At 48.0% G+C, this 25,857-nt stretch overlaps 2 protein-coding genes across 6 annotated transcripts in view; one reads left to right on the forward strand and one right to left on the reverse strand.

The window, feature by feature from the left end:
* The window catches only part of ccdc117 (coiled-coil domain containing 117), a 37,208-nt gene extending 34,021 nt beyond the window's left edge, over positions 1-3,187 (reverse strand). For 2 of the 4 annotated variants that reach the window (XM_055655223.1, XM_055655220.1), the window contains exon 1: positions 3,059-3,187. The gene's annotated coding sequence lies outside the window, so the exon portion shown is untranslated. Of the gene's footprint in view, positions 1-2,404; positions 2,658-3,058 lie in introns of those variants that run through there. The other 2 variants (XM_055655222.1, XM_055655221.1) reach the window with 2 other exon arrangements.
* Positions 3,188-6,669: 3,482 nt separating this feature from the next.
* Positions 6,670-25,641, forward strand: tcn2 (transcobalamin II). 2 transcript variants are annotated; one of them, XM_055655218.1, is made up of 10 exons: positions 6,670-6,901; positions 8,842-8,923; positions 11,100-11,277; positions 12,850-12,995; positions 15,119-15,259; positions 16,473-16,669; positions 18,132-18,303; positions 19,388-19,571; positions 23,153-23,274; positions 25,443-25,641. In XM_055655218.1, the coding sequence occupies exons 2-10, from the start codon at positions 8,863-8,865 to the stop codon at positions 25,502-25,504; spliced, it is 1,263 nt and encodes a 420-aa protein (XP_055511193.1). In that variant the 5' UTR covers positions 6,670-6,901; positions 8,842-8,862; the 3' UTR covers positions 25,505-25,641. The 2 variants fall into 2 exon arrangements, with proteins under 2 accessions (XP_055511193.1, XP_055511194.1); XM_055655219.1 differs by having other exon boundaries at positions 8,847-8,923.
* The last annotated feature ends 216 nt before the right edge of the window (positions 25,642-25,857 follow it).

A 25,857-nucleotide genomic window follows, 5' to 3' on the forward strand; every position in this document is an offset into this window, starting at 1 on the left:
CAATGCCTCTTCTCACATTGGGCAGAATGTACAAAAGTTTGAAAGCATGTATGACCAGATTCAAAAATGGCTTCTTCCCTGCTGTTATCAGGCTCTTGACAAACCTCTCCCATGCTTCGGGCAAATTAGGTCCATTTTTTATCTGCACTTTCTCTGCAGATGTAATACTATATTCTATTTTGTCTTTTGCACTACCTGATGCACTCCCATATATTATGATCTGCCTGGATAACATGCAAAAAGCCTTGTCACTGTATCTTGACACACGTTACATAAATAAACCAATAACTATTTCACTCCACATATGCTGCTTGAACTGTTGAGTATTTTCACAATGTATTTCAGATACACCTTCCCATTTACCTCCAGCCTTCCTGACATACAGGGACCCAAGCCCACTTTCCCATTTATTTGTAGTTTAAATTTAATATCCTGCATGCTCATGATGTGGTCTCAACACACTTGAGAAAATTGAGTGACTTCATTGCAGAACATTTGTTCAGCCTAAAAGTGGACTTCCAGTTACCTAATTCTGAAGAAGGGTTTCGGCCCGAAACGTTGCCTATTTCCTTCGCTCCATAGATGCTGCTGCACCCGCTGAGTTTCTCCAGCTTTTCTGTGTAACCTACCTAATTCTTTAATTCTCTAGACAACTCCAATCTGTGTTTGGCCTCCTACACTTTTCCAACAAAGCTCAAGGTACAGCACTCATCTTCAGACAATGCAGTCTTTAACAAGTTCAGATGTTCACCCGCTCCAGCCTTAAATCCTATAGCTTTAGTTGTACATCAGTCACTGAAAGTAAGCCAATTTGTGAGAGGATTTGAGTTTAGGAGCAAGGGGGTCCTACTGCAGTTGTACAGGGCCCTGGTGAGACCGCACCTGGAGTATTGTGTGCAATTTTGGTTTCCTAATTTGAGGAAGCACATTACTGCTATTGAGGGAGTGCAGCATTGGTTCACCAGATTAATTCCCGGGATGGCGGGACTGACGCATGGTGAAAGAGTGGGCCAACTGGACTTGTAATCGCTGGAATTTAGAAAGATGAGAGGGTATCTTATAGAAACATGTAAAATTCTTAGAGGATCAGACAGGATAGATGCAAAAATGTTCCCGATGTTGGGGGGAGTCCAGAACCAGGGGTCACAGTTTAAAAATAAGGGGTAGGCCATTTAGGACTGAGATGAGGAAAAGCTTTTTCACCCAGAGAATTGTGAATCTGTGGAGTTCTCTGGACGCTAATTCACTGGATGTTTTCAAGAGAGTTAGATTTAGCTCATAGGGCTAAGGAAATCAAGGGATATGGGGGAAAAAGCCAGAACAGGGTACTGATTTTGGATGATCGGCCATGATCATATTGAATGGCGGTGCTGGCTCGAAGGGCCTAATGGCCTACTCCTGGACCAGTTTTCTATGTTTCTATGTTTTCCTTCCGCTCTCCTGAAATCAAAATTGAATTTGCCCTTTTATACTTCTACATAAGCAATATGAATTTTAGCACAATTATCGTGGCCTCTGTCCTACAACAGCCAGACCTTTTCACCAATTTGTTGTCCTCTCTCTTTCCCTACAACTTGTTTCTTTGCTAACTTCACAGTTCTGTTGAAAGTGTTTCACACCATGGCTTCGCTCTCCACAGATGCATTTCCAACATTTTCTGTTCTTTATCACGAATGACTTGGTTTGCTTTGGCATGAAGCCTGCATTGATATTTCTTTCTTGCTAGATTTTTAACAGTTAAAACCAAATTTTGCACATCCTGCAAAGGCAAGGGTCTATTTGTGCATTACCTGTAACATGTTCAAAGCACCTAACTTCCAGACATGTGGAGAAAAAGTGCTTAAAAATACTACACAAAAAAGATAACTACGATCCTCAGATGGAACCGGAAACAATGCCAATACCTATTTTGAACTACGTTTGACAGCAGGCATGTACTTTATACACATCCAGTGCTCCGCCTCTGTTCCCCAACCTCATTATTTTCTGGAAACTTCCAGAACATCTTTAAATTGTTAGAAGAACATGTAGATTTTATGCTTTAAACCACGTAAGCCATTGATTACGTGTTGATCCCCAGGAAAGCCATCCCACCTCTCTCCTTTGTTCTTGCACCTTAATCTCTCACATTTCGTGCAAGACACACCTCCAGATTCAGGGACAGTTTCTTCCCAGCTGTTATCAGGCAACTGAACCATCCTACCACAACTAGAGAGCAGTCCCGAACTCCTATCTACCTCACTCGAGACCCTAGAACTATCTTTGAATGGACTTTACTGGCTTTATCTTGCACTAAACGTTATTCCCTTTTACCATGTATCTGTACAGTGTGGGTGGCTCGGCTGTAATAATGTATTGTCTTTCCGCTGACTGGTTAGCACGCAACAAAAACTTTTCACTGTACCTCGGTATACGTGATATAATAAAACTAAATATGTTCATCAGTTCCCATTCCTCACCAACCGTACGTAAGTCCAAGTTACACGGAGGTAGCAGGACTTCTCTGCCTTCGCAGCCAGTGAGGTGGCCACACACAGCGCGTTGGGACTTCCGAGCCTTTGGAACTGAACCGGATTGTAAACATTTACGTCCGCTAGTAGGCAACATGAACAGGATTCTTGGGGTTGACGGTAGATGAAGGGGGAAATAATAAAGAGTGTGCAACAGAGTGGTTTGGGCGATTGGGTTGGGGACATGCTACAGGACTGGCTTGGCAAACATCAGCGCAGATGTCATAAACACCCCACATGCACGGTGCAGATCTGCTGTTTGTATTTGTGACACACAAGGGCACCGACGCTCAAGTGAAAAGCTGTGCAGCGGCGAGGGTGACTGCAAGGCGCGCAATCACCGATAAAGCGGCCGACCCCGCGACCGCGGACCCTCGACACTCCACTCCACTCCCCTCAGTGATCGCCGACACTCCCCTCCCCTAAAGTACGGACCCTCGACATTCACCGGGAACGCGGTCCCTCGACACTCCCCACAACCAACGGACAATTCAGACGCCCCCTCGGCCGCGTAACAGCGCCGAGGTTTATGACTCTGTGCCACCGACCTGCGCGCCGATTCCCCGCCGCTCCTCTCCCTCAGTTGCCGCCGCCGCCTCGTCCCCAACGGCTCGCACGGCGTCCTCACAAACGCCCGCTGCGATTGGCTGGTGAATTACACCCGATCATGCGCGTTGCCGCGATTGGGGCGCGATCGCCATCTTTGTTCGGGGCACAACGGCTGGAAGGCTGTTGGTCGCCATCTTTCTGCGGGGCAGAGCGGCTGTCGGGCTTTGGATCGCCATCTTTGTTCAGGGCAGAGCGGCTGGAGCGCTTCAGACCACCATTGTTGTTAAGGGCAGAACGGGTTGGGAGGATTAGGTCGCCATCTTTGTTCGGGGCAGAGCGACTGGAAGGGGCGAGTCGCCATCTTTGTTCGGGGCAGAGCGACTGGAAGGGGCGAGTCGCCATCTTTGTCCGGGGCAGAGCAGCTGGAGTGCAGCAATGGTTTGGTTACCGCTGACAGCGCTATCGATGAAGCTGATCTATTGTGTTCTGGTCAAAGTCCCTTCAAGTTACGTTTTACATTGTTTTGTGAGGAAATATGTCAACCCCAAACAACACGGTAACATCTGTTACACATTTTTAAATTCGGCGAGGGTTCACTGTTGCTTTATTTTAAGGATAACTAAATCGCATTGAAGTACCAAGACACGGTTGCAGTCAATAACAGGACATCCTCATCCACGATTTGTCAAATTATTTTGAAAACTTCTGGACAAATTTGCTAATGTTACTTTGAATCCCTTCATCCAAATCATTGATGTATATTGTAAATAGCTGCAGTCCCAGCATCGAGCCTTGCGGTACCCCACTAGTCACTGCTTGCCATTCTGAAAGGGACCCGTTAATCACTACTCTTTGTTTCCTGTCTGCCAACCACTTCTCTATCCATGTCAGCACTCTACCCCCAATACCATGTGCCCTAATTTTGACCACTAATCTCTTATGTGGGATCTTATCAAATGCTTTCGGAAAGTCCAGGTACACTACATCCACTGGCTCTCCCCTGTCCATTTTCCTAGAAGATTAGACAAGCATGAATTCCCCTTCGTAAATCGATAGGAGACTTTCTACAGTGCATGTGCAGAACTGATGACTGAGCCTTTCAGAAAGGTCAATCTGATGTCTGCACAGGCGCTCTCGAGCCTAATAGGCAGATGGCGTCTTTCCCCTGACCATCTGTTGAAAGCGACATTGAGCTTGTCGGGGAGGGGCACATAATACTTTCACTTTGTAGCCTATTATAGCGTGAAAGAGTTGTTAGATCCTCATTCATGCTGCAAAAATTAAGTAGCAGTCAATTAGTGACCCTGCAGCTGGAGAGATGAGGATAAGTGCTGAACTCACTTGGGTATTAATACACAGAGGATTATTGTGATACCTCTTTGCTCACTGGCTGCAAGTCCATTTCCAGAAACAACAACTAGGTTGCTGCTTTGATGAAATGCCTTTGTTTTGCATACAACCCGGTAAAATACTACAGCAGACTTCACCCAAGCATTACATGATAGTCGTCATGCCAACAAAGTTACAAAAGTTCACCAACAGTCCAATATTCTGCCTGCCGCCGCGTGTGGCAGCAGGCAGCCCCACGAAGTGTTCCCCCGTCGTTTTTAGATGCTCCCCACTGGTTCCCCCTTTCGTCTCGGTGCACCCCTGCTGGGTCTAAAGTCTTGCTCCCTGATTTGAGCTCAACAGCACCCACCTAAGCACCGAAACAGGCCCTTCAGCCCACTGAGTCCACGCCGACCAACGATCACCCCGTACATTATTAGCACTATCCTACACACTTGGGGCAATTTACAATTATAAACAAAGCAAATTAACTTCCAAACCTGTATAGCTTTGAAGCGTGGGAGGAAACTGGAGCACCCAGAGAAAACCCATGCAGTCACAGGGAGAATGTGCAAACTCTGTACAGACAGGATCGAACCGGGTCTCTGGCTCTGTAAGGCAGCAACCTTACCACTGCGCCACCGTGCCGCCCATTGTTTTGTATTAATGTGTGTCCCTTGTGCTTGATAAATAGCAAAATCATGCAGTGCAGCAAATCTTTTAAGTGTAAGCAGCCCTCTTGCAGGAAGTTTATTGCATCGGGCAGGGTTCAGGAAAATAATTATCATCTTGTTCTTTTTATAGTAGGATGCTATTGTACAATGTTACTTGTGTCAGCCAAAGTCTGCAATAATGACATTATTGCCCTTTATCCCAGGATCGGAATTACCCCATCCCCTAGCTTATCTACAGTGTCTACTATCCAAGTAACACTGAAGTTATATACAACTGTATTGTTGGCCTTGGCGATACCTAACACTATAAGAGTTATCATGTCATCAACACTGCCTCACCCTATGGTCTCCATAAACCACAGATATGTAATCACATCTGATTCAACATGACAATGCAAATACACTCTGTGTATGTATGTGTCTCTACATTTCCCCTTCCTATATCTGCATCTCTGTTTTGTCTCTGATGGTCTAATTTAGTCTGCAAAGATAATTCTCAAGTTTGTGTCTTTTGGCTGCTTAGGAAACTCATTTGTGACCCGAAACGTAACCTATTCCTTCGCTTCATAGATGTTGCCTCACCCGCTTAGTTTCTCCAGCATTTTTGTCTACCGTCAATTTTTCCAGCATCTGCAGTTCTTTCTTAAACACTCATTTGTGCTGTAGGTGTATTCAACATTGTTTTGGGATGGATGTAGAAACAAGGGACTGCAGGGTTTTAGATTAGAGATACAGCACGGAAACAGGTCCACTGAGTACGTGCCGACCACCAATCCCCGTACACCAGCACTATCCGACACACTGGGACTATTTGCACTTTTTACCAAAGCCAATTAACCTACAACCCTGCATGTCTTTGGAGTGTGGGAGGAAACCGGAGCACCCGGGGAAAACTCACCTGGTCACAGGGAGAACTCCGTAAGTTATAAGTTATAGGACCAGAGGCCAAATGACCTAAATCTGTTCCTATAACATGAATATCATATGATCCTCTTCTGATAATGCAAATATCAAAATAATCATTTAACATGTCTGATCTTTTTATTTAAATTTCATGTACAATCAATAATTTCCCTCTTTTTCTCATCCCTCCCTCTTCCTTCCTCCATATCTCTCCCCTTTCCCTGTCTCTCTCGATCCCTCATTCTCTCTTCCAGTCTCTCTTTCTCCTCTCCCTCTCTTTTTCTCTCCCCTCCCTCATTCTTTATCTCATTAACCACTCTCCCTTTATCTCCCCCTCATTCCCCTCCCTCAATCTTTCTTTTCCCGTCACCCTTTCCCTCCCTCTTTTTCTTTCCTGTATCTTCCTCTTTCAATCCCTCCTATGCTTCAACCTCCTCCTCCACTCTCCCCTTTCTTCCATCCCCCCTTTCCCTTCCCACTTCCCTCTCTCCATCCCTCATTCCCTTTTCCCTCCATCCGCTTCCTCCCTCATCTTCCCGTTCCATCCCTCTCTCCTCCTCACACCCTCTCTCCTTTCCTCTACCACCCCCCTGCCTGCCACCCCTACTATCTCCCCCTCTCTCCCCTTGCCTCCTCTATCTCCCGGTCCCTCCCTCCCTCCCCTCGGTTTACAATCTTGCTGACCGAAGCAGCAGCCAGCAGCTCACATGATGAGCGAGCAGCGACTCGCATAGCAGACGGGCGGAAATCTCCCATTTCCCAGTAGGGACGGTACTGGTGTTGGTGGGAGCGCGGCCGGGCGGCGAGTTACCCCTTGACCAGCGACCCGCGGGGTGACAAGCAGCTCGTCCCGGGGCTCACGCCGTTACTAACCTGCTGCCTCTAACCTCTACTCACAGTTGGACTGGAGAATCTCTTACACGTTAGATCTCCGCGGTAAGAAAGTTTTAACTTTGGCCGCTCAATTATGTTGTCAAGGGGAGGGGAGGATGAGGAGAGGGGGAAAGGGGAGGGAAGGGAGGGGAAGGGGGAAAAGGGGAAAGGAGGAGAGGAAATGGATGGAGTGGAGGGGGAGGGAGGGAAGGGGAGTGAGGATGAAGGGTGGAGGGAGGGAAGGGGAGTGAGTGAGGGGGGGGTGAGTGAGGGGGGGGGAGTGAGTGAGGGGGGGGGAGGGGGGGGGAGTGAGTGGGGAGGGGGGGGAGTGAGTGGGGGAGTGAGTGAGTGAGGGGGAGTGAGTGAGGGAGGGAAGGGGAGTGAGGGGAGGGGGAGGGAGTTTAACAAACAAACAAACAAACAAACATCACACTCTGCGGATGGCAGTGTATGCCAGTAGTAAGATTCCGACGGTGCAGGAAGGATCTGACTGAGGGTCCCTCCCTCTCACCGCCAGCCAAGCCAGGTCTTGGTGCTTGTTGGTGAATTCTGGTGATGAGATATTTCTCCAGACAAGCTGTGCAGTCTGCTCAGGGAACCTCGCCACAGGATCCATCACGTCCCTTCCCTTCAGTGCCTGCAGAATGTTCCGTGCTGACCACTGCCTGATGGACGTGGCAAAGGTGTTGGCCTGGAAGAACTTTTCCACAAAGGACAGGTGGTCCAATGTTGATTTATACATCCCACCTAGATAGAGTGGATGTGGAGAAGATGCTTCCACTAGTGGGAGCGTCTAGCACCAAAGGCCATAGCATCAGAATAATGGGTTGTACCTTTAGAAAGGAGATGAGGAGGAATTTCTTTAGTCCAAATGTTGTGAATCTGTGGAATTCATTGCCATTGAAGGCTGTGGAGGCCAAATCAATGGTGTATTTTTATGGCAGGGGACTGATTCTTGATTAGTAAGGGTGTCTGGGGTTATGGGGGAAAGGAAGTGGGGTAGAGAGGGAAAGATAGATCAGCCACGATTGAATGGTGGAGTAGACTTGATGGACCAAATGGCCTAATTCTGCTTGTATCGCTTTAGAACTTATGAATTCCATCTCGCCGTTAATTCTGAACTTAAGAAGTTAAGTAGAGTGTTTGTTGACGCACCAAGTCACCTCTAGAATTTTGTATATTCTCGATCAGCAAAGCTGAAACGTCAACAGGAGCAAGTGGGAATGAGGAGTTAAAGTTCTGATCGGATTAGCCATGATATTGTTGAATGGCAGAGCCAAAGTAAAGAAATGAGAGACCTCTAACTTTTAGTCCGAACATTGATACCACATCCTATCTGTTTTATTGATATGTGTGTGTGTGTTTCATTGTCCTATCTGGGACACATAACAATAAACTCTCTTGACTATTGGGACATATTCCAGTAAAGGAATAGATGAGGTAGATGCACAGAGTCTTTTGCCCAGAGTAGGTGAATCTTCTTCTTCTTCTTGCGTACGGCGTGCACAGCCTAAAGTTGTGCAACAACTTGTTCTATTTGATCATATTTGATTGTGCACGGCAGGTTGATTGCATTTGTCGAAACAGGGCGGACCACGTGAAGGTTGCAATCTCCCACCCCAAGTAGGTGAATCAAGGACCAGATGCCAGGTGTAGGATGAAAGAGGAAAAGATTTAATAGGAATCTGAGGGGTGACTTTTTCATACAAAGGGCGGTGGATGTATGGAACAAGCTGCCAGAGGAGGTAGATGAGGCTGGGACTATCTCAACATTTAAGAAGCAGACAGGTACATGGATATGGACCAAGTACAGGCAGGTGGGACTAGTGTAGGTGGGACAATTTGGGCTGAAAGGCCTGTTTCCACACTGTATCACTCTATGAGTAACTCCACTAATAATTTGTTTGGGACTGGGTTTTTTTGTAATTGTCCCCAACAATTTTTCTATTTTATCGACGGGGAAATGCACCAACTTTTAAATAATTGCATTGCTGTTTTTGCAGAGCAGGTTGCATTGGTGCATCATGCAGCCCGGTGTGTTGTTGTTGTTGATGTCCTACATGGGAGTTCCCCTCCTCGCACACAGTAAGTAGAACGCTCTGTGCATCAACTATGAATAGCAAGCACTGCCCGCTTTAAACATGGTGGAATTTACTTGATGGTGCAGCGGTAGAGTTGCTGCCTTACAGCGCCAGAGACCCCGGTTCGATCCTGACTATGGGTGCGGTCTGTACGGAGTGTGTACATTCTCCCTGTGACCTCATGGGTTTTCTCTGGCCACTTCTGTTTCCTACCACACTCCAAATACATGCAGGTTTGTAGGCTAAGTGACTTCTGTAAATTGCCCCTAGTGTGTAGGATGCAAAACTGGCCGAACATAGAACTAGTGTATGGATCATCATTGGTCGGCACGGAATTGGTGGGCTGAATGGCCTGTTTCCACACTATATCTCTAAACTAGAACAGGCCCTTCAGCCCAAAATGTCTGTGCCGAACGTGATGCCAAGCCAAACTCTTGTCTGCCTGCACATCATTCATATCCTTCCATTCCTGGCACAAGCTTATGTAAAAATGTTTTAATTGCCACTGTTGTAACTGCCTCCACCACCATCCCTGGCAGCGAGTTCCAGGTACCCACCCACTGGGTGGTGGTGGTTTGCCCAAAGAAACTTGCGCACAAGTTGAAACAGTGTGGGCTCAAAACTCTATGGAATTGGCCACACACATAAAGGGCTACTCTTTGCAGGTGCCACTGGCTGATGTTTCACCCAATCACTGAATCATAGTCATAGTCATACAGCATAGAAACATGCCCTTTGGCCCAACTTCCCCACACCACCAACATGTCCCATCTACACTAGTCCCACCTGCTCATACCCCTTTAAAACTGTCCTATCCATGTACCTGTCTAAATGTTTCTTGTATGTTGCGATAGTATCTGCCTCAACTATCTCCTGCCGCAACTCGTTCCATACACATGCCATGTGTAACCATCACTCCTATAACCTCCTAGATCATCTGGTCCGTGCTCTCTTGCTGTCCTCTCCTCACATTACATCCTATTGCTCCTGTGCACTGAATCATAGAGACGGATTGTGCTGGTCCATTTAATCAGCAACAGCAGAGCTCCTAATGCAAACATGGGCTTAGCTGTGGTTTAAGTGTTCAACATAGCTGTGGGTGGTTACTGCATAGGGTGAATTTGTTCTAGAGGAGATCCTCAATCCCCACTATCACCTGTATACCAAACCCACCCCCAGTTTTATATTTGGGGTGTTAAAGATAGGCTGAGGGTCTCCATTGAGATAGATAGTTGTTCAGGACTGCTCTTCAGTTGTTGGTATTTAGAGAACCTTCTGTTCTCATTGACACTGAGTGTGTGAGTATCTTGAGGGGGATTTTATAGGAACAAGGAACTGTGGAGACTGGTTTACACAAATGGACATAATGTGCTGGAGTAACTCAGCGGGCCAGGCAGCATCTCTGGGGAAAAAATGGATAGGGTGATGTTTTGGGTCGGGGCCCTTCTTCAGACACAAAGCTGGGGGAGAAGAGAGGCAGGTGCAGGCGGACAGGGGGGAAGGGTGTTTCTGATGGACAGATGGTTGGAACAAAGGCCAGAGGTTAAAACAGAAGGTGTGAGGCAGATGGATTGAACTGTGAAGCCAGAGGAAGGAATGCCGAAGGAGGGGGAGGGGAAAAATAGATGCGAGCCCAGGTGGGGCACAGGGGTGGAAGGGCGCTGTTCCTCCAGGTTATGTGTGGCCGCACTCTGGCAATGGAGGAGGCTCTGGACACAAAGATCAGCATGGGAAAGAGAAGAGGGATTCAGGTAATGGGCGTCCATGCTGGGATGGTGGTGTCATTATCATTATCAATATCATTAGTGGGCGGCACGGAGGCGCAGCAGTAGAGTTGTTGCCTTACAGTGCTTGCAGCTCCAGAGACGCGGGTTCGATCCTGACTACGTGTGCTGCCTACGGAGTTTGTATGTTCTCCCCGTGACCGCGTGGGTTTTTTCCGAGATCTTCTGTTTCCTCCCACACTCCAAAGACGTACAGGTTTGTGTGTTCATTGGCTTGGGTTTGAAGGCTTGGTATAAGTGTAGATTGTCCCCAGTGTGTGTAGGATAGTGTTAATGTGCGGGCATCGCTGGTCTGCACGGATTCGGAGGGCCGAAGGGCCTGTTTCCGCGCTGCATCTCTAAACTAAACTATCAACAGATAGTTATTTTGTCTGTTATTTGCTCTGTCTGTGTCAGAACTGAATCACGAGAAGGCCATCGTAGCCTTGAACTCCCTTCTCCTCAGATCCACAAGGACATTCCCACCCAACCCCAGTGTCCACATTGCCTTGCGACTGTCAGAGAAACACAACCTCCACGAGGAGCAGAATTACCTTCACCGGCTGAAGACTGACCTCCGGAGAATCCTGTCCAGGTAATCATCCCTCATCTGATTCGAGTTGAGTTTATTGTCACGTGTACCGATGTACAATGAAAAGCTTTTGTTGCGTGCTAACCAGTCAGCGGAAAGACAATACATGATTACAATCGAGCCGTCCACAGTGTACAGATATATTTAGTTTAGATTAGAGAAACAACGCGGAAACAGGCCCTTCGGCCCACTGAGTCCGTGCCATTCAGTGATCCCCGCACATTAACACTATCCTACACAGAACTAGAACAATTTACAAATATACCGAACCAATTGGCCTACGTACCTGGGTGTCTTTGGAGTGTGGGAGGAAACCGGAGATCTCGGAGAAAACCCACGCAGGTCACAGCGGGAACGTACAGTCTCCGTACAAACAACACCCTTGGTCAGGATTGAACCCGGGTCTCTGGCGCTGTATGGCAGCAACTCTACCGCTGCGCCACCGTGCAGCCCTACATGATACAGGGAATAACGTGAATGATGTTCAGTGCAGGATAAAGTCTAGTGTAGCCTGATCAAAGATAGGCTGAGGGTCTCGAATGAGGTGGATAGTTGTTCAGGACTGCTCTCCAGTTGTTGGTAGGATGGTTCAGTTGCCTGTTAACAGCTGGGAAGAATCTGTCCTTGAATCTGGAGGTGCGCGTTTTTACACTCTATACCTTTTGCCCGATGGGAGAGGGGAGAAGAGGGAGTGGCCGGGGTGAGACCCGTTCTTGATTATGCCGGTGGCCTTGCTGAGGCAGCGTGAGGTGTAAATGGAGTCAATGGAAGGGAGGTTGGTTTGTGTGATGGTCTGGGCTGCGTCCACAATTCTCTGCAATTTCTTGGGATGGAGCTTGTTCCCAAATCGTGCTGTGATGCACTGGGCTCCTAAACACCAGCCCCCTTCCACCTGGTGCTGTGGGCTTCCACTGACAAAAGAACAAGATTAGTGAAGGTTTGAAGGATTTAAGCAGGATTATTCAGTACAGTCCCAGATTTCGATTGAATTTATTGTGCATTTAAAGGCTGCTTAGTGCTAATGCGTGAAAACGATACTGGCAATCGAAGCCATGCTGGTACATCTTGGGCCAACAAAATAGGGTGGCACGGTGGCGCAGCGGCAGTTGCTGTACAGCGCCGGAGACCCAGGTTCAATCCTGACTACGGGTGCAGTCTGTACAGAGTTTGTACATTCTCCCCTTGACCTGTGTGGGTTTTCTCCAGGATCTCCGGTTTCCTCCCACACTCCTAAAGCGTACAGGTTTGTAGATTAATCGGCTTTGTCAATTGTAGGTTAATCGGCAAAAATTGTCACTTGTCCCAAGTGTGGGGGATAGTATTAGTATGCGGGAATCGTTGGTCGTTGAGGACTCGGTGGGGCCGAAGGGCCTGTTTCCGCGCTGTATCTCTAAACTAAACTACACTAAATGAAACTAAACAAGGGGAACCAGGGTTAAACAAGAAGGCCCAGGATCAGATGAGGAGATGGAGGCCAGGGCAGAGGGCTAATGTTACTATCAACAATTTTTTTTTTTTATCTTGGTGATAACAACAGTGTGACTGCCTGACGCTTCTCTCTCTTGGCTCCTTCAGGGCAGAGCAGGGCACTCGGCCCTTCACCGGCCTTGTGGCCTTGCATCTACTGGCACTGCGTGCCTCCTGCCAGGACCTGCAGGAAAAGCGTCAAGCACTGCTCTATCTGAAGAAGAAGCTCAGTGCTGAGAGGAACCATACCATATGTACGTACTCCACTCTTCCCCACCTCTGTCCTGTGCTGCTCTTACACAGTTGTTATGTTTAGTTTAGTTTAGAGATACAGCACGTAAACAAGCCCTTCGACCCACTGAGTCCGCGCCGACCAACAACCCTCATAGGCTTTACTATCCTACACACTAGGGGCAATTTCTTTTTTACCGAAGCCAATTAACCTGCAAACCTGCATGTCTTTGGAGTGTGGGAGGGAAACCAGAGCACCCGGTGAAAACCCACGCAGTCACGGGGAGAACGTACAAACTCTGTACGGGCTACACCCACAGTCAGGATCGAACCCGGGTCAGTAAGGCAGCAACTCTACCGCTGCGCCACTGTGCCATTACTTGGCCTGCTGTCTAACTCTTGTAGTTACAGGTATCTCTATCTCTCTGAAGTCATGGCTGCAAATCCCAATTTTAAAATTTCCATTTATTTAATTACATCTGGAATAAGATCTTCTACACTGCCAATCAAACCCAAGAGAGGGGAATCGGCCTGATTTATTTGTGTCCTGGGTTCCACTGCAGTGCGCTTGATGCTTGGTTGGCCTCTGAAATGGTCGCTCCGTCATTTAGGCAAGAGGAGCGAAAGCAGTCCCTGCCGGTGACATCCATGTCTGATGATTACGTTTATAAAATAATTAATCTGAATAAAGAATGTAATGATATGTGGTCTATATTGAAATACATGTCTTTAATATTTGTGTTCAGTCACCACATCCCAGTTAATGTAGTTTTGCACCTGTGCTTTTGTGTGCTTATGATGTCATGTGTGTGTGTGTGCATCCGCATCTGTGTATTGTGTGTATGCATGCGTGTCTGTGTATGTATATGCGTTTCCGCGTATTGGATGTGTGTTTGTTTCTGTGTATTTGTGTGTGTGGTTTTGTGTATTGTGCGTTTGTGTGTGTGTGTGCATGTGTATTGTATGTATCTGCATCGTGTGTCTGTGTATTGTGTGTGTATTTTTGTGTATTTGTGTGCGTGTGTTTTTGTTTCTGTTGTATTGTGCGTCTGCATTGTGTGCGCACATGCCTCTATAGGGTGATTTCACGATAGGTCACTGGAGCGTAGATCAGCACCCATGTGACCGAAAATCTCAAGTGGAGGACATGCTAGACATCCGGTACATGTTAGTGGATGGGAAAACACGCACTTTCCCACCCGTTAAAAACATAGAAAACGGCCAGGTTTTGATCTGCAATTTATTGTGCCAGTCGGGGTGACCGTGAGGCACAGCTACCTAGATTTACAGTTAAAAAAAAAGATAGAAACTAAGGTAAATTAAAGAGGGAGCTGAAGGTGCCAATCCAGCGGAAGTGAACAGCGGACATTTGCCGTGGAGATTTAAAGGTCCAAAATATCGGGAATTATCGCGTTTGCTCGCTGAATTTCATCAAAAGTAAGTCAATAATGCCTTACTTTTGAAAGTGCGTGTGGGAAAGTGCGTGTTTTCATATCCACTAACATGTACCGGATGTCTAGCATGTCCTCCACTTGAGATTTTCGGTCACGTGGGTGCGGATCTACGCTCCAGTGACCTTTCGTGAAATCACCCTATACATGCGTGTGTGCGATTGTGTGAGCGTGTCGAAGCTCCCAACGTACACTTAATTCATGTTTTCTTTAAACGTTACACAGCAGCATAATACATTTTCCAGTGAACCTGGTAAATATAAAAGGTGGGGAAGGATTTACAGAAGCAGGTATATTTTGAAGGATCTGAATAAAAGTGCAACACACACCAACCACCCGGTGATCCAGGAGTGAGACTGGAGGTTTAGCCGGATAGTGGGTGATTGGAGTTTAAGTGTCCCCGTGTTCTCCAGCCGTTAGGCTGTTCTCTGTACTGCTGTTGCTGCCATCCTGTGGTGATGAGGATGCACTACAAACCTCTCAACGTGCTGAGCGTGGCCTCACTCTTGACTGGAGCGGGCGGGCCCAGGTCAGTATGGGAATGGGAAGGGAACATGTAGTGTTTGGCAACCGGGAAATCGCCTCGGCCAAGGCAGACCCAGGTCTGGGTTAGTGGAGTGTGACTAGCGCGGTTCTCCCACATCAGCCAGTGTTGCTGTTCCACTAACACCCCGTGCCTCACCTTACTCTTGCAGATCATCAGGTGCCTTTGACCAACTACTACCAGTACAGTCTGGGCGTGCTGGCCCTCTGTGTGAATGACATACGGATAGATCACAGTGTCCTGTCTGGCTTGGTGCCACATGACCACCACCACCACCACCACCACTCAGCAGGTGAGCAAACTCATTCCCTGCTGCGATATTACTGACGTTATTACTGATGGTATCAGCGGTGTAGTGGTGCAGCTGGTAGATCTGCTGTTTCACAGCGCCAGAGACCCCGGCTCGATCCCGACCTCGGGTGCTGTCTGTGTGGAGTTTGCACTTATTCTCTGTGAGTTTCTTCTCCAGGTGCTCCGGTTTCCTCCCGCATCCCAAAGATGTGCGTGTAGGTGAATTGTAGGTTAATTGGCCTCTGTAAATTGCCCCTGGTGTGTCAGGAATGGATGAGAAGGATTATAGTTAATAGGATGGAATTAACAAAAAGCTGGACTATCAGCGGGACAGGGGTCAAGTACAAGTGTCACTATACACACATAAGCATTTAGATACATCTTGGAAAAGCATCTCATATACAGTCCAGGTATATAGCAGTAGTACACTGGGTCAGTATACAGAGTGGCCAATTTGGGTGCTATTTTCAAGTCCCAGGTGTAGAGTTCTTAACCAGGACAAGGGGAAATTTAAGGATAAAGGGGAAATCTTTTAGGACCGAGATGAGAAAAACATTTTTCACACAGAGAGTGGTGAATCACTGGAACTCTCTGCCACAGAGGGTAGTTGAGGCCAGTTCATTGTCTATATTTAAGAGGGAGTTAGATGTGGCCCTTGTGGCTAAAGGGATCAGGGGGTATGGAGAGAAGGCAGGTACAGGATACTGAGTTGGATGATCAGCCATGATCATATTGAATGGTGGTGCAGGCTCGAAGGGCCGAATGGCCTACTCCTGCACCTATTTTCTACGTTTCTATGACCATGAAGACCCGTTGACCTGGTGGCGTTGCAGGGTCGGCCTGACCAAGCGTGGCCATTGGTGTCCTCCACCGCTCCGTGCCACTGCAAGTCGGGTCCGGTCCATGCTCCAAGCCTCCTGGAGCGGTGCCAGGCTTCTGCCGGGCCTCCAGCTGCCCACTCCACAGTTGAGGCACTGCAGGGGCCTCCCGCAGCTGATCTCCTCACCGGCTTTCCGTCCGAATCAAACTCCCTCCTCTCCGGTCCACGGGGTGGGCAGAGGCCGGGCTCGGCGGCTCCTCTCTCCAGCAGGTGCCCGGCTCCCCGGTGGGCGAGACGGGCCCGGTGTCCGGTTTGTCTGCAACTCGCCGGGGGCCACCTTCGTGCGTCTGGGCAACCTGTACGCTGATGGTTAACGTGCCTGTTTCAATGGTAGACACCTCAGCGATGGTGGTGTTGGCACTCAAGTGCGTGCAAGAGTCTACAGTCCCCGGCCGTGATGTATGGATGTACAGCACTGAGAGAAGGCTGAAGGCCCAGCAGGCCGTCAACAAGCTGATGGAGAAGATACAGAGATGGTGGAAAAGCAACGGGGAAGTGGGCAACATTTACAGCACCCCCCTGGTTCTGCAGGTAACACAACGCTCACCCCCCCCCGTCCATAATGCGTTTTAGACGTCACACATCCAGTAGCCAATGCATGTTGGCAGAGAATCCATGGTCTTCCCGTCTCTGATCTTCATCAGCATCTCCCTGCAACGCCGCCTCCATTATTCCACTTGTTGGGATTGCTCTTGCACTTTCCCCGATGGAGGGTCTCAACTGACGGCTTCACTCTCTACGATCCACCCAAGCATTCGTTGTCCTCTTTGAAGAGCTCTTTGAGGCGTACACCCCTCCTCTCTACCCCTATCTCTCTCCTCTTGTTTACTCTCTCTTTTCCTCCTCCTTTCCCAACTTGTCCTCCCCCTCTCCCATTTCTCCGCTCCCCTTCCACCCACTTTCTTCTCCGTCCCCCTGTTCCCTTCTCTTTCTAGCCCCATCTTGCCTCTCTTCTCCCTCCTATCCTCCCTCTCTTCCCCCTATTCACCCTCATACATCCCAATGTCCTGCCCACTCTCTTCCACCCCCTGTCCTCCCTCCCTCCCTCCCTCCCTCCATCCGCACTCTTTCCCCCTTCACTCTTTTCACTGAACACTTGCGCCCGCTCTGCCAAGGCCTGCTGGATCTCCCACTTGCCAATTATTTTAACTCCCCTTCCCATTCCCATACTGGCCTTTCTGTCCTGATCCTCCTCCACTGCCAGAGTCAGGCCACACACAAACTGGAGGAACACCACCTCATATTCCGCTTGGGTAGCTTACAAACCAATGGTACTCCAGCAATTTGTGTAAAAAAACATCGGCCATCCTGTTTCTCCAGAGATGCTGCCCGACCCATTGAGTTACTCCAGCACTTTGTGTCTATCTTCGGTAAGAACATTGAATGCTGGAGTAACTTAGCGGGTCAGGCAGCATCTCTGGAGAAAAAGAATAGGCAACGTTTTTTGGACAGAACCTCTTCTTCACACCATTTTATATTTGGGAGGAATCGAAAGAGAAGTCGTTAAGACGACCTAGTCTGCAGGAAGAGTAGACAAAAGTGCTGGAGAAACTCAGCGGGTGCAGCAGCATCTATGGCGCGAAGGAAATAGGCGACGTTTCGGGCCGAAACCCTTCTTCAGAGCAGGGAGAGGTTGGGCATGCTCAGACTTTATTCCTTGGAAACTGAAGACCATTTCCGCTAAACGCAGGAGAATGTTAATAGAGGGAAATTGGCTGTGTCTGAGGCGAAGGAATAAACGGAGGTGCTTAAGGACTTCCTGGCGGGGGTGTAGAGGGACTGAACATCCTTAGTAAAGATGAGGGACTGGAAACCACAAGGTTTATTAAAAGAGTGTTCAGCACCCCATTGTATAGTGCTGCCCTGTGAACCCATTCTGTCTCGTGGTACCCAATGCCTGTCTCGGAGTTACATTCGGAGCCTATTGTGTATTCTCTCCTGTGCCTTATGCACGTTGTACTTTAACTGAGCATCGACGGTTTGTTCTATGCAGGCTCTCTTGGCCACGGGAGACACGGAAAGATGGTTAAAAGGAAAGATAAATCTATTGAATAAGTCCAAGCAAGGAGCCTTTCAAAACCCAATGGCATTATCCCAACTATTGCCTGTTCTGTACCGGAAAACCTACCTGGATATTGGCCAAATGGACTGCCGCAGTAAGTCTGGTAAGAAAGACTCCTCCAATGGTGAAGGGGACTGAGCTGCTTGGTTGCCCGGGTAATGGGTGAGGCCAGCAGATCACCAAGTACACAACATATATTACACACCATGAAAGTGGCATCACTGGGGTGAGGAAGAAGGCTTTTGGCAGGCGAGCCTTCATCAGGTAAGAGAATTTAGTTGAGAAACTGGGACATTATGTCACGGATGCACAAGGTGTTGGTGAGGCTGCAGCTAGAGTGTTGTGTTCCGGTTTGTTTGGTTCATAAGTATTTGGAACAGAATTAGGCCGTTTGGCCCACCAAGTCTACTCCGCCATTCAGTCATGGCTGATCTATCTTTCATTCTCAACCCCATTCTCCTGCCTTCTTCCCATAACCCCTGACACCAGTACTAATCAAGAATCTTGTCAATCTCTACCTTAAAAATATCCATTGACTTTGCCTCCACGGCAGCCTGTGGCAATGAATTCAACAGATTCACCACCCTCTGACTAAAGAAATTCCCCCTCATCTCCTTTCTAAGGGTATGTTCTTTTCTTCTGAGGCTGTGGTCTCTGGTCCTAGATTCTCCCACTGGTGGAAACATCCTCTCCACATCCACTCTATCCTGGTGTTTCATTATCGGTAAGTTTCAATGAGGCTCCTCATACTCTAGTGCGAGTTTGGCCGAATGGCCTAATTCTGCTCCTATAACTTATGAAATGGCCTTCTATAGGCAAGATGCTCCCCTTGTGCCTCCACGGAGCTGAGATCAGCCTTTATCTGAGCCGTTGCAAAACATGTTAGAAACATAGAAAATATGTGCAGGAGGAGGCCATTCAGCCCTTCAAGCCAGCACCGCCATTCAATATGATCATGGCTGATCATCCAAAATCGGTACCCCGTTCCTGCTTTCTCCCCATATCCCTTGATTCCATTAGCCCAAAGAGCTAAATCTAACTCTCTTGAAAACATCCAGTGAATCGGCCTCCACTGCCTTCTGCGGCAGAGAATTCCACAGATTCACAACTCTCTGGGTGAAGAGAGAGTTGTGAATCTGTTCCTCTTCATGAAACCAACGTGAGTAACTTTACTCTTTTGTTGACAGATGAGCTGAGGTGGGTGGACCTGGAACCGCAGGAGCCTGAGACGAGGTCGCAGTCGGGGTTTGTTTACATCAGCGTGAAGGGGAAGAATTTGGTGACGACTTACACGACCAGAGTGCCGCTGCTCAATCAGATGTCGCTCCTCGATGTACTGCAAGCAGCCAGCAGAAATGATACAAACTTCACGTAAGGCTATGATTTTAGACTTTAGAGATACAGTGCGGAAACAGGCCCTTCGGCCCACTCCTGTACATCTTTGGAGTGTGGGAGGAAACTGGAGCACCCGGAGAAAACCGGACACAGGGAGAAAGTACAAACTCGTACAGACAGCACCCATAGTCAGCATCGAACCTGGGACTCTGGCGCTGTAAGGCAGCAACTCTACCGCTGCGCCACCGTGCCTCCTTTTTGGGACACTGGGTATTTTTAAAGGGTAGATTGACAGGTTCTTGATCCATAGGGTGTCAAAGGCTGTGGGGAGAAGGCAGGCGAAGGCTGTGGGGGGCAGAGCTATATCCTGCATCTCAGGAGTGGGCAGAAGTGCTGCCTCACAGCTCCAGTGAAAGCTGGTTCGATCTTTTAGCCATCTTTTAGGTTAATCTGTAGAATTCATTGCCACAGACGGCTGTGGAGGCCAAGCCATTGGGTATTTCGGCAGTGTCAATTGACAGGTTCTTGATTAGCAAGGGTATCAAAAGCTATGGGGAGAAGGCATGCAAATGGGGTTGAGAGGGAAAGATAAATTGAATGGCGGAGTAGACTCGATGGGCTTATGAACACCTGCACAATCTCTCTCTTTCTCTCTCTCGCGAGAGAGGCTCTGATCTTTTCCTGAAACTGAATGATATAACCAGTCAAGGATGGTTTTGCGCACAGTGACCTCGCACTGGCCAAAGAGAGGAAGAGCACATTCAAACCAGCAGCCAGAATTGGATTTGATTCCTTTATTGTCATTCAGACCTTTCAGTCTGAACGAAATTACGTTGCCTGCAGTCATACATATAATAATAAATAACAAAACATACATTTAACACAAATTAACATCTACCACAGTGAGTTCACCAGGCACCTCCTCACTGTGATGGAGGCAAAAGTCTTAAGTCTCTGTCTCTTCCCTCCTTGTTCTCCCTCTGCACTGAGGCGATCCAGGCTTCCGTTGTTGTGACCCCACCGGATGATGGTGAGTAAGTCCCGCGGCTCAACCGAGCTCCGCGAACGGGCCGGTTCAGCTCTGTCGCCCGGGGTTGTAGAAGCTACCGCCTTCCAGCCCAGCGGACGCAGCTGTAGTTACGGGAGCTCCGGAAAAACAGGTCACCAACCTGTGACCTGCGAGCTCCTGACGATGTCGTCCACTGGCCCGCGGCCGAGCCCCGAATTCAGGTCAACGCCGCCTCAGCCCCGCAGCCGGGCCACCGCCACTGGAACACTGCCTCAACTCCAAATTCGGCCAGACTCTCTGTTCTGTTGTCCTTTAGAGTCAAGGTTCTGCCGATAGTTTTGAGTGAGCTCAGGTTGATTTTAACCTCAAACTAACTAAGAACAACTAGCCATCATAAATCCAGGGCTTAAAATAGAGTACTCGGAATATGGAATCATTCTGCATGCAGCAATCATGGTGAGTTGTACACGTGGGAAGTGTGGGCTGAATATAGCTTGCTGTGGAAGATAGCTAACTCAGGGTACATAGACAACTTTTGTTCCCGTTTGAAAACCAAGCATTTTGGCCCAATATTGTATTTATTATTATCAAGGGGAACCTGCCAGACGATAACTCAACTTAAGATAGACACAAAAAGCTGGAGTAACTCAGCGGGACAGGCAGATCTCTGGAGAGAAGGAATGGGTGACATTTCTGGTCGAGATCCTTCTTCAGACTGGAGGATCTCGACCCGAAACGTCACCTGTTCCTTCTCTCCAGAGATGCTGTCTGGCCCGCTGAGTTACTCCAGCTTTTTGTGTCTATCTTCGATTTAAACCAGCATCTGCAGTTCCTTCCTACAGGTAGAACTCAACTTGATGGGATGGCTCGATAGTGCCCCCTGTTGGCAAAGCATATTAAGTACAGGCTGACAGGTTCTTGAACACAAGATAGACACAGATTGATGGAGCAACTCAGCGGGTCAGGCAGCATTTCTGGAGGGGGAAAAAAGGGACACAGAGTGCTGAAGTAACTGAGAAGACTGGGCAGCATCACTGGAGAAAGCAAATACATACAAAATGCTGGAGTAACTCAGCGGGTCAGGCAGTTTTGTTGTCTAATGCATTTCGTTGTCTCTGTACTGTACACTGACAATGACAATTAAAATTGAATCTGAATCTGAATCTGAGCATCTCTGGAGAATGTGGATAGATGCCATTTCAGGTTGGGGTTGACCCTTCTGAATCAGTGTGAAGAAGGGTCCCAACCCAGAACGTCACCTATCCATGTACTTCGGAGATGCTGCCTGACCTGCTGAGTTACTCCAGCAGTTTGTCTCCTTTGTTGTGAGTGGTGCAGTTTGATTGACAGGAATTTATTTGAATGGCCTATCTTTGACCGCCATGCAGTTTGAAAGATCCTCAACATCTACTCAGAATGACGTTTATCTGCAGCCTGAGGAAGAAGTTAGATTTAATGGCTCTTTCCAGGTCATAGGCAGAAGATGGACACAAAGAGGGAGTTAGATGTGGCCCTTGTGGCTAAGGGGATCAGGGGGTATGGAGAGAAGGCAGGTACGGGATACTGAGTTGGATGATCAGCCATGATCATATTGAATGGCGGTGCAGGCTCGAAGGGCCGAATGGCCTACTCCTGCACCTAATTTCTATGTTTCTATGTTTCTATGTAAAATGCTGGAGTAACTCAGCGGGTCAAGCAGCATCTCTGGAGAAAAAGAATAGATGACGTTTCAGGGTCGAGACATGAGCCTTTATGCTCTGGCATTAACTAATGGCTGATCTATGTGACGCTTTGTTGAGTTTAGTTTATTGTCACATGTACCGAGATACAGTGGAGAGCCTTTTTGCTGTGTGTTAACCAGTCAGTGGAAAGACAATCGAGCCACCCAAAGTGTACAGATACGTGATGAAGGGAGTAACGTTAAGTGCAAGATAACATCTGATTACAGATAGTCCGAGGATCTCGGGAGCTCAGGACTGCTCGCTAGTTGTTGGCAGGATGGATCAGTTGCCTGATAACAGCTGGGAAGAAACTGTCCCCGAATCTGGAGGTGTGCGTTTTCACACGCGATAACCTTTTAGTGCAAAATTCTTACGGGGTTGGACAGGCTAGATGCAGGAAGATTGTTCCCGATGTTGGGGAAGTCCAGAACAAGGGGTCACAGTTTAAGGATAAAGGGGAAATCTTTTAGGACTGAGATGAAAAAACATTTTTCACACAGAGAGTGGTGAATTTCTGGAATTCTCTGCCACAGAAGGTAGTTGAGGCCAGTTGATTGGCTATATTTAAGAGGGAGTTAGATGTGGTCCTTATGGCTAAAGTTATCAGGGGGTATGGAGAGAAGGCAGGTACAGGATACCGAGTTGAATGATCAGCCATGATCATGTTGAATGGCGATGCAGGCTTGAAGGGCCGAATGGCCTACTCCTGCACCTATTTTAGGTTGGGGGTTTCTAAGATAAAGCCCAGTGAAGTAAGATTAGAGATAGTCTAGGGAGAAGATGTTACCACCGGCCAAACCTCTGTTCTCTCAGGAGCGACGTTCCCATTGACAGCTGCTGCTCCTTGTGTTGGTTAAAATGTTCTCATTCCTTCCTCTTCACTGTAGCTTTGAGACTGAGCAGACTCTGTGGGGACCTTTCCTGACCTCAGTCAACCACGTCCCGGGACAAGACGACACGAATACTTACTGGCGTCTGATTTCGGGAGCACACACTCCACTTATTGAAGGTAAGAGGCTGTTCCGGGTGGCCCTCTGTTGCAGGCCCAGCCAGGTAGTGAGTGAGCTGACAGGAGCATGGACTTTAGCAACAGCTGCCGAGCAAGAGGCTCCTCTGACCTGCTCCTCGTTCAGCTGGATCCCACGTCTCAGCAGTGGGTAGTGCTGCTGCCTCACAGCTCCAGTGAAAGCTGCTTCCATCCTTTAGCCAGAGGGTGGTGTATCTGTGGAATTCATTGCCACAGACGGCTGTGGAGGCCAAGACACTGGGTATTTTTAAAGCGGACACTGAAAGGTTCTTTAGTTTAGAGAAACAGCGCACACTATCACTATCCTACACACACTAACGACAATTTACAATTTTACCAATTAGCCTCCAGACCTGTACATTTGGAGTGTGGTGGTAAATCCCGGAGACAACACATGCAGGTCACAGGGAGAACGTACAAGCATCTGTAGCCAGGATCGAACCCAGGTCTAGGGCAATGTAAGGCAGCAACTCTACTGCTGTGCCACAGTGCCGCCCAATCTTCTTCAGGCTGATTTCGAACCTGAAACTTTGTGTGCCCATTCCCTCCATGGATGCTGCCTGACCTACTGAGTTCTCCCAGGACTCTGTGTTTTGCTCTCAATCTGAACGGCTCGCTCTGAAGATAAGATTAGATCCGGTAATTCCTGCTCTCTCCACTAGAGGGATTGGTTTTCCACTAAGACGCTGTTGAATGCCACACTTTCTGCACTAATGGGGATACAAGTCTCCTTGAGTTTATTGTCATATTCACATGTACGGTGAGATACGGGTACATTGAAAATCTCGCTTGCCGCTGCATCACAGGCACAGACTCTGACCACTCACAAGACCACAGATTACACAGAGATGATATATAAATTACACATCAATTCTGCAAGACACTAAATGGAAGACATGTTAAAAATAAAGCAAGACACATGCAAAAATATACAAGTAGAAAAACAAACCCAAAGTGGTGGAAGAAGTGGTCTGTAGTGTTATTTTGCCGGGTGGGATTAGGGGGGCGCAGGTCGGTTCAAGAACCTGATGGATATAGGAAAGTAGATATTCTCGAGCCTGGTGGTGTGGGACTGGGCTTCTGCAACTCCTACCTGATGGTAGGAATGTTTTAGGTTTAGAGATACAGCGCGGAAACAGGCCCTTCGACCCATCAAGTCTGCGCCAAACAGCGATTGCCGTACATTAACACTATCCTACACACACTAGGGACAATTTACAATTATACCAAGCCAATTAACCCACAAACTTGTATATCTTGGGAGTGTGGGAGAAACCCGGAGACAACCCACGCAAGTAATGGAGAGAGGACGTACAAACCCCATACTGACAAGCTCCTGTAGTCAGGATCGAACACAAGCTTCTGGCGCTGTAAGGCAGCAACTCTACCGTTGCACCACCCGAATCCTTGATGATAGACGCTGCCTTCTTGGGGAGTGCCTCATGTAGATGCTATTGATGGTGGAGAGATCTGAGCCCATGATGGACCAGGCCGAGTCCATCGCTTTCTGCAGCCTCTAGTTTATAAACTTTCCGGATCCAAGGCCCCAATGAACGTTAGTGGAGATTGACAGATACTTGATTAGTAAAGGGTGTGAGGGTTGTGGGGTGAAGACAGGAGAATGGGGTTGAGAGGGAAAGATAGATGAGCCAGGATTGAATGGCGTTGTAGACTCAATTGGGCTGAATGGCCTAATTCTGCTCCTGTGACTTTTGAACTATGCTTCCATAGTCTGCAGAGAGACACAGATCGGTGTTATTGGAAAACGGAACTTTATTCCTTGGAGCGCAAGAGGTTGAGGGGTGATCTTAGAGAGGTGTCCAGAATCATGAGAGGAATAGATCAAGTAAATGCAAATAGTCTTTTGCCGTCCGCCATGCAAAGAATCATCACGTATCGGGCACGGACAAAGTTATAAAGTGTTTATGACAGTCCCCAATGTTCTCAGGCGACTCCCCCTCCCCACTCCAGGTCCCTCTTTGTTCTAATGCGTCCTCGACTGATCTCCGACACTCAGATGTTGCAGGTACACGTTGCAGACATATTACAAATTGCAGATAAGTAGCTTGTGAGCTTTAAATCAGCAGTTCTCAGTGTTGACCAGACCTCCCCTACTCTCCCACTTCACTCGTGTTGTGTTCTCTCTGCAGGGATCCAGGACTACTTCCCCAAGCCTGGAGAACACATCCTCCTGCAGCTCAGCAGCTTCTAGCAAGCAACCACCCTGTCGGGTCTTTCTCTCCCCCCCACTACACACGTGTTCCTTTGTTCTCTTCGGTCGGTGATTAAATAGTTAATTGAAAGCCCCAAATTACAGGCAAAATAATAAAGGAGTTTTAAAGCCAACAATCTTAATCATTAAATTTTACGCACTGACCTAAAGCTAAGTACTGGATGCAACAGGCATATGGCTCACGGCCAATTAAATATATCTGAACTGTAGCCACTACATCCTTCAAGTGGCAAGAGTGTTTTATTGTTACATATCCTGAAACGGAACAATGAAATTCTTGCAGCAACACAACAGGTATGTAAACATACTACACTATAAATACGATAACCCAC

The sequence above is a fragment of the Leucoraja erinacea genome, chromosome 25 (genome assembly GCF_028641065.1).
Source record: "Leucoraja erinacea ecotype New England chromosome 25, Leri_hhj_1, whole genome shotgun sequence".
NCBI lineage: Eukaryota > Metazoa > Chordata > Chondrichthyes > Rajiformes > Rajidae > Leucoraja > Leucoraja erinaceus.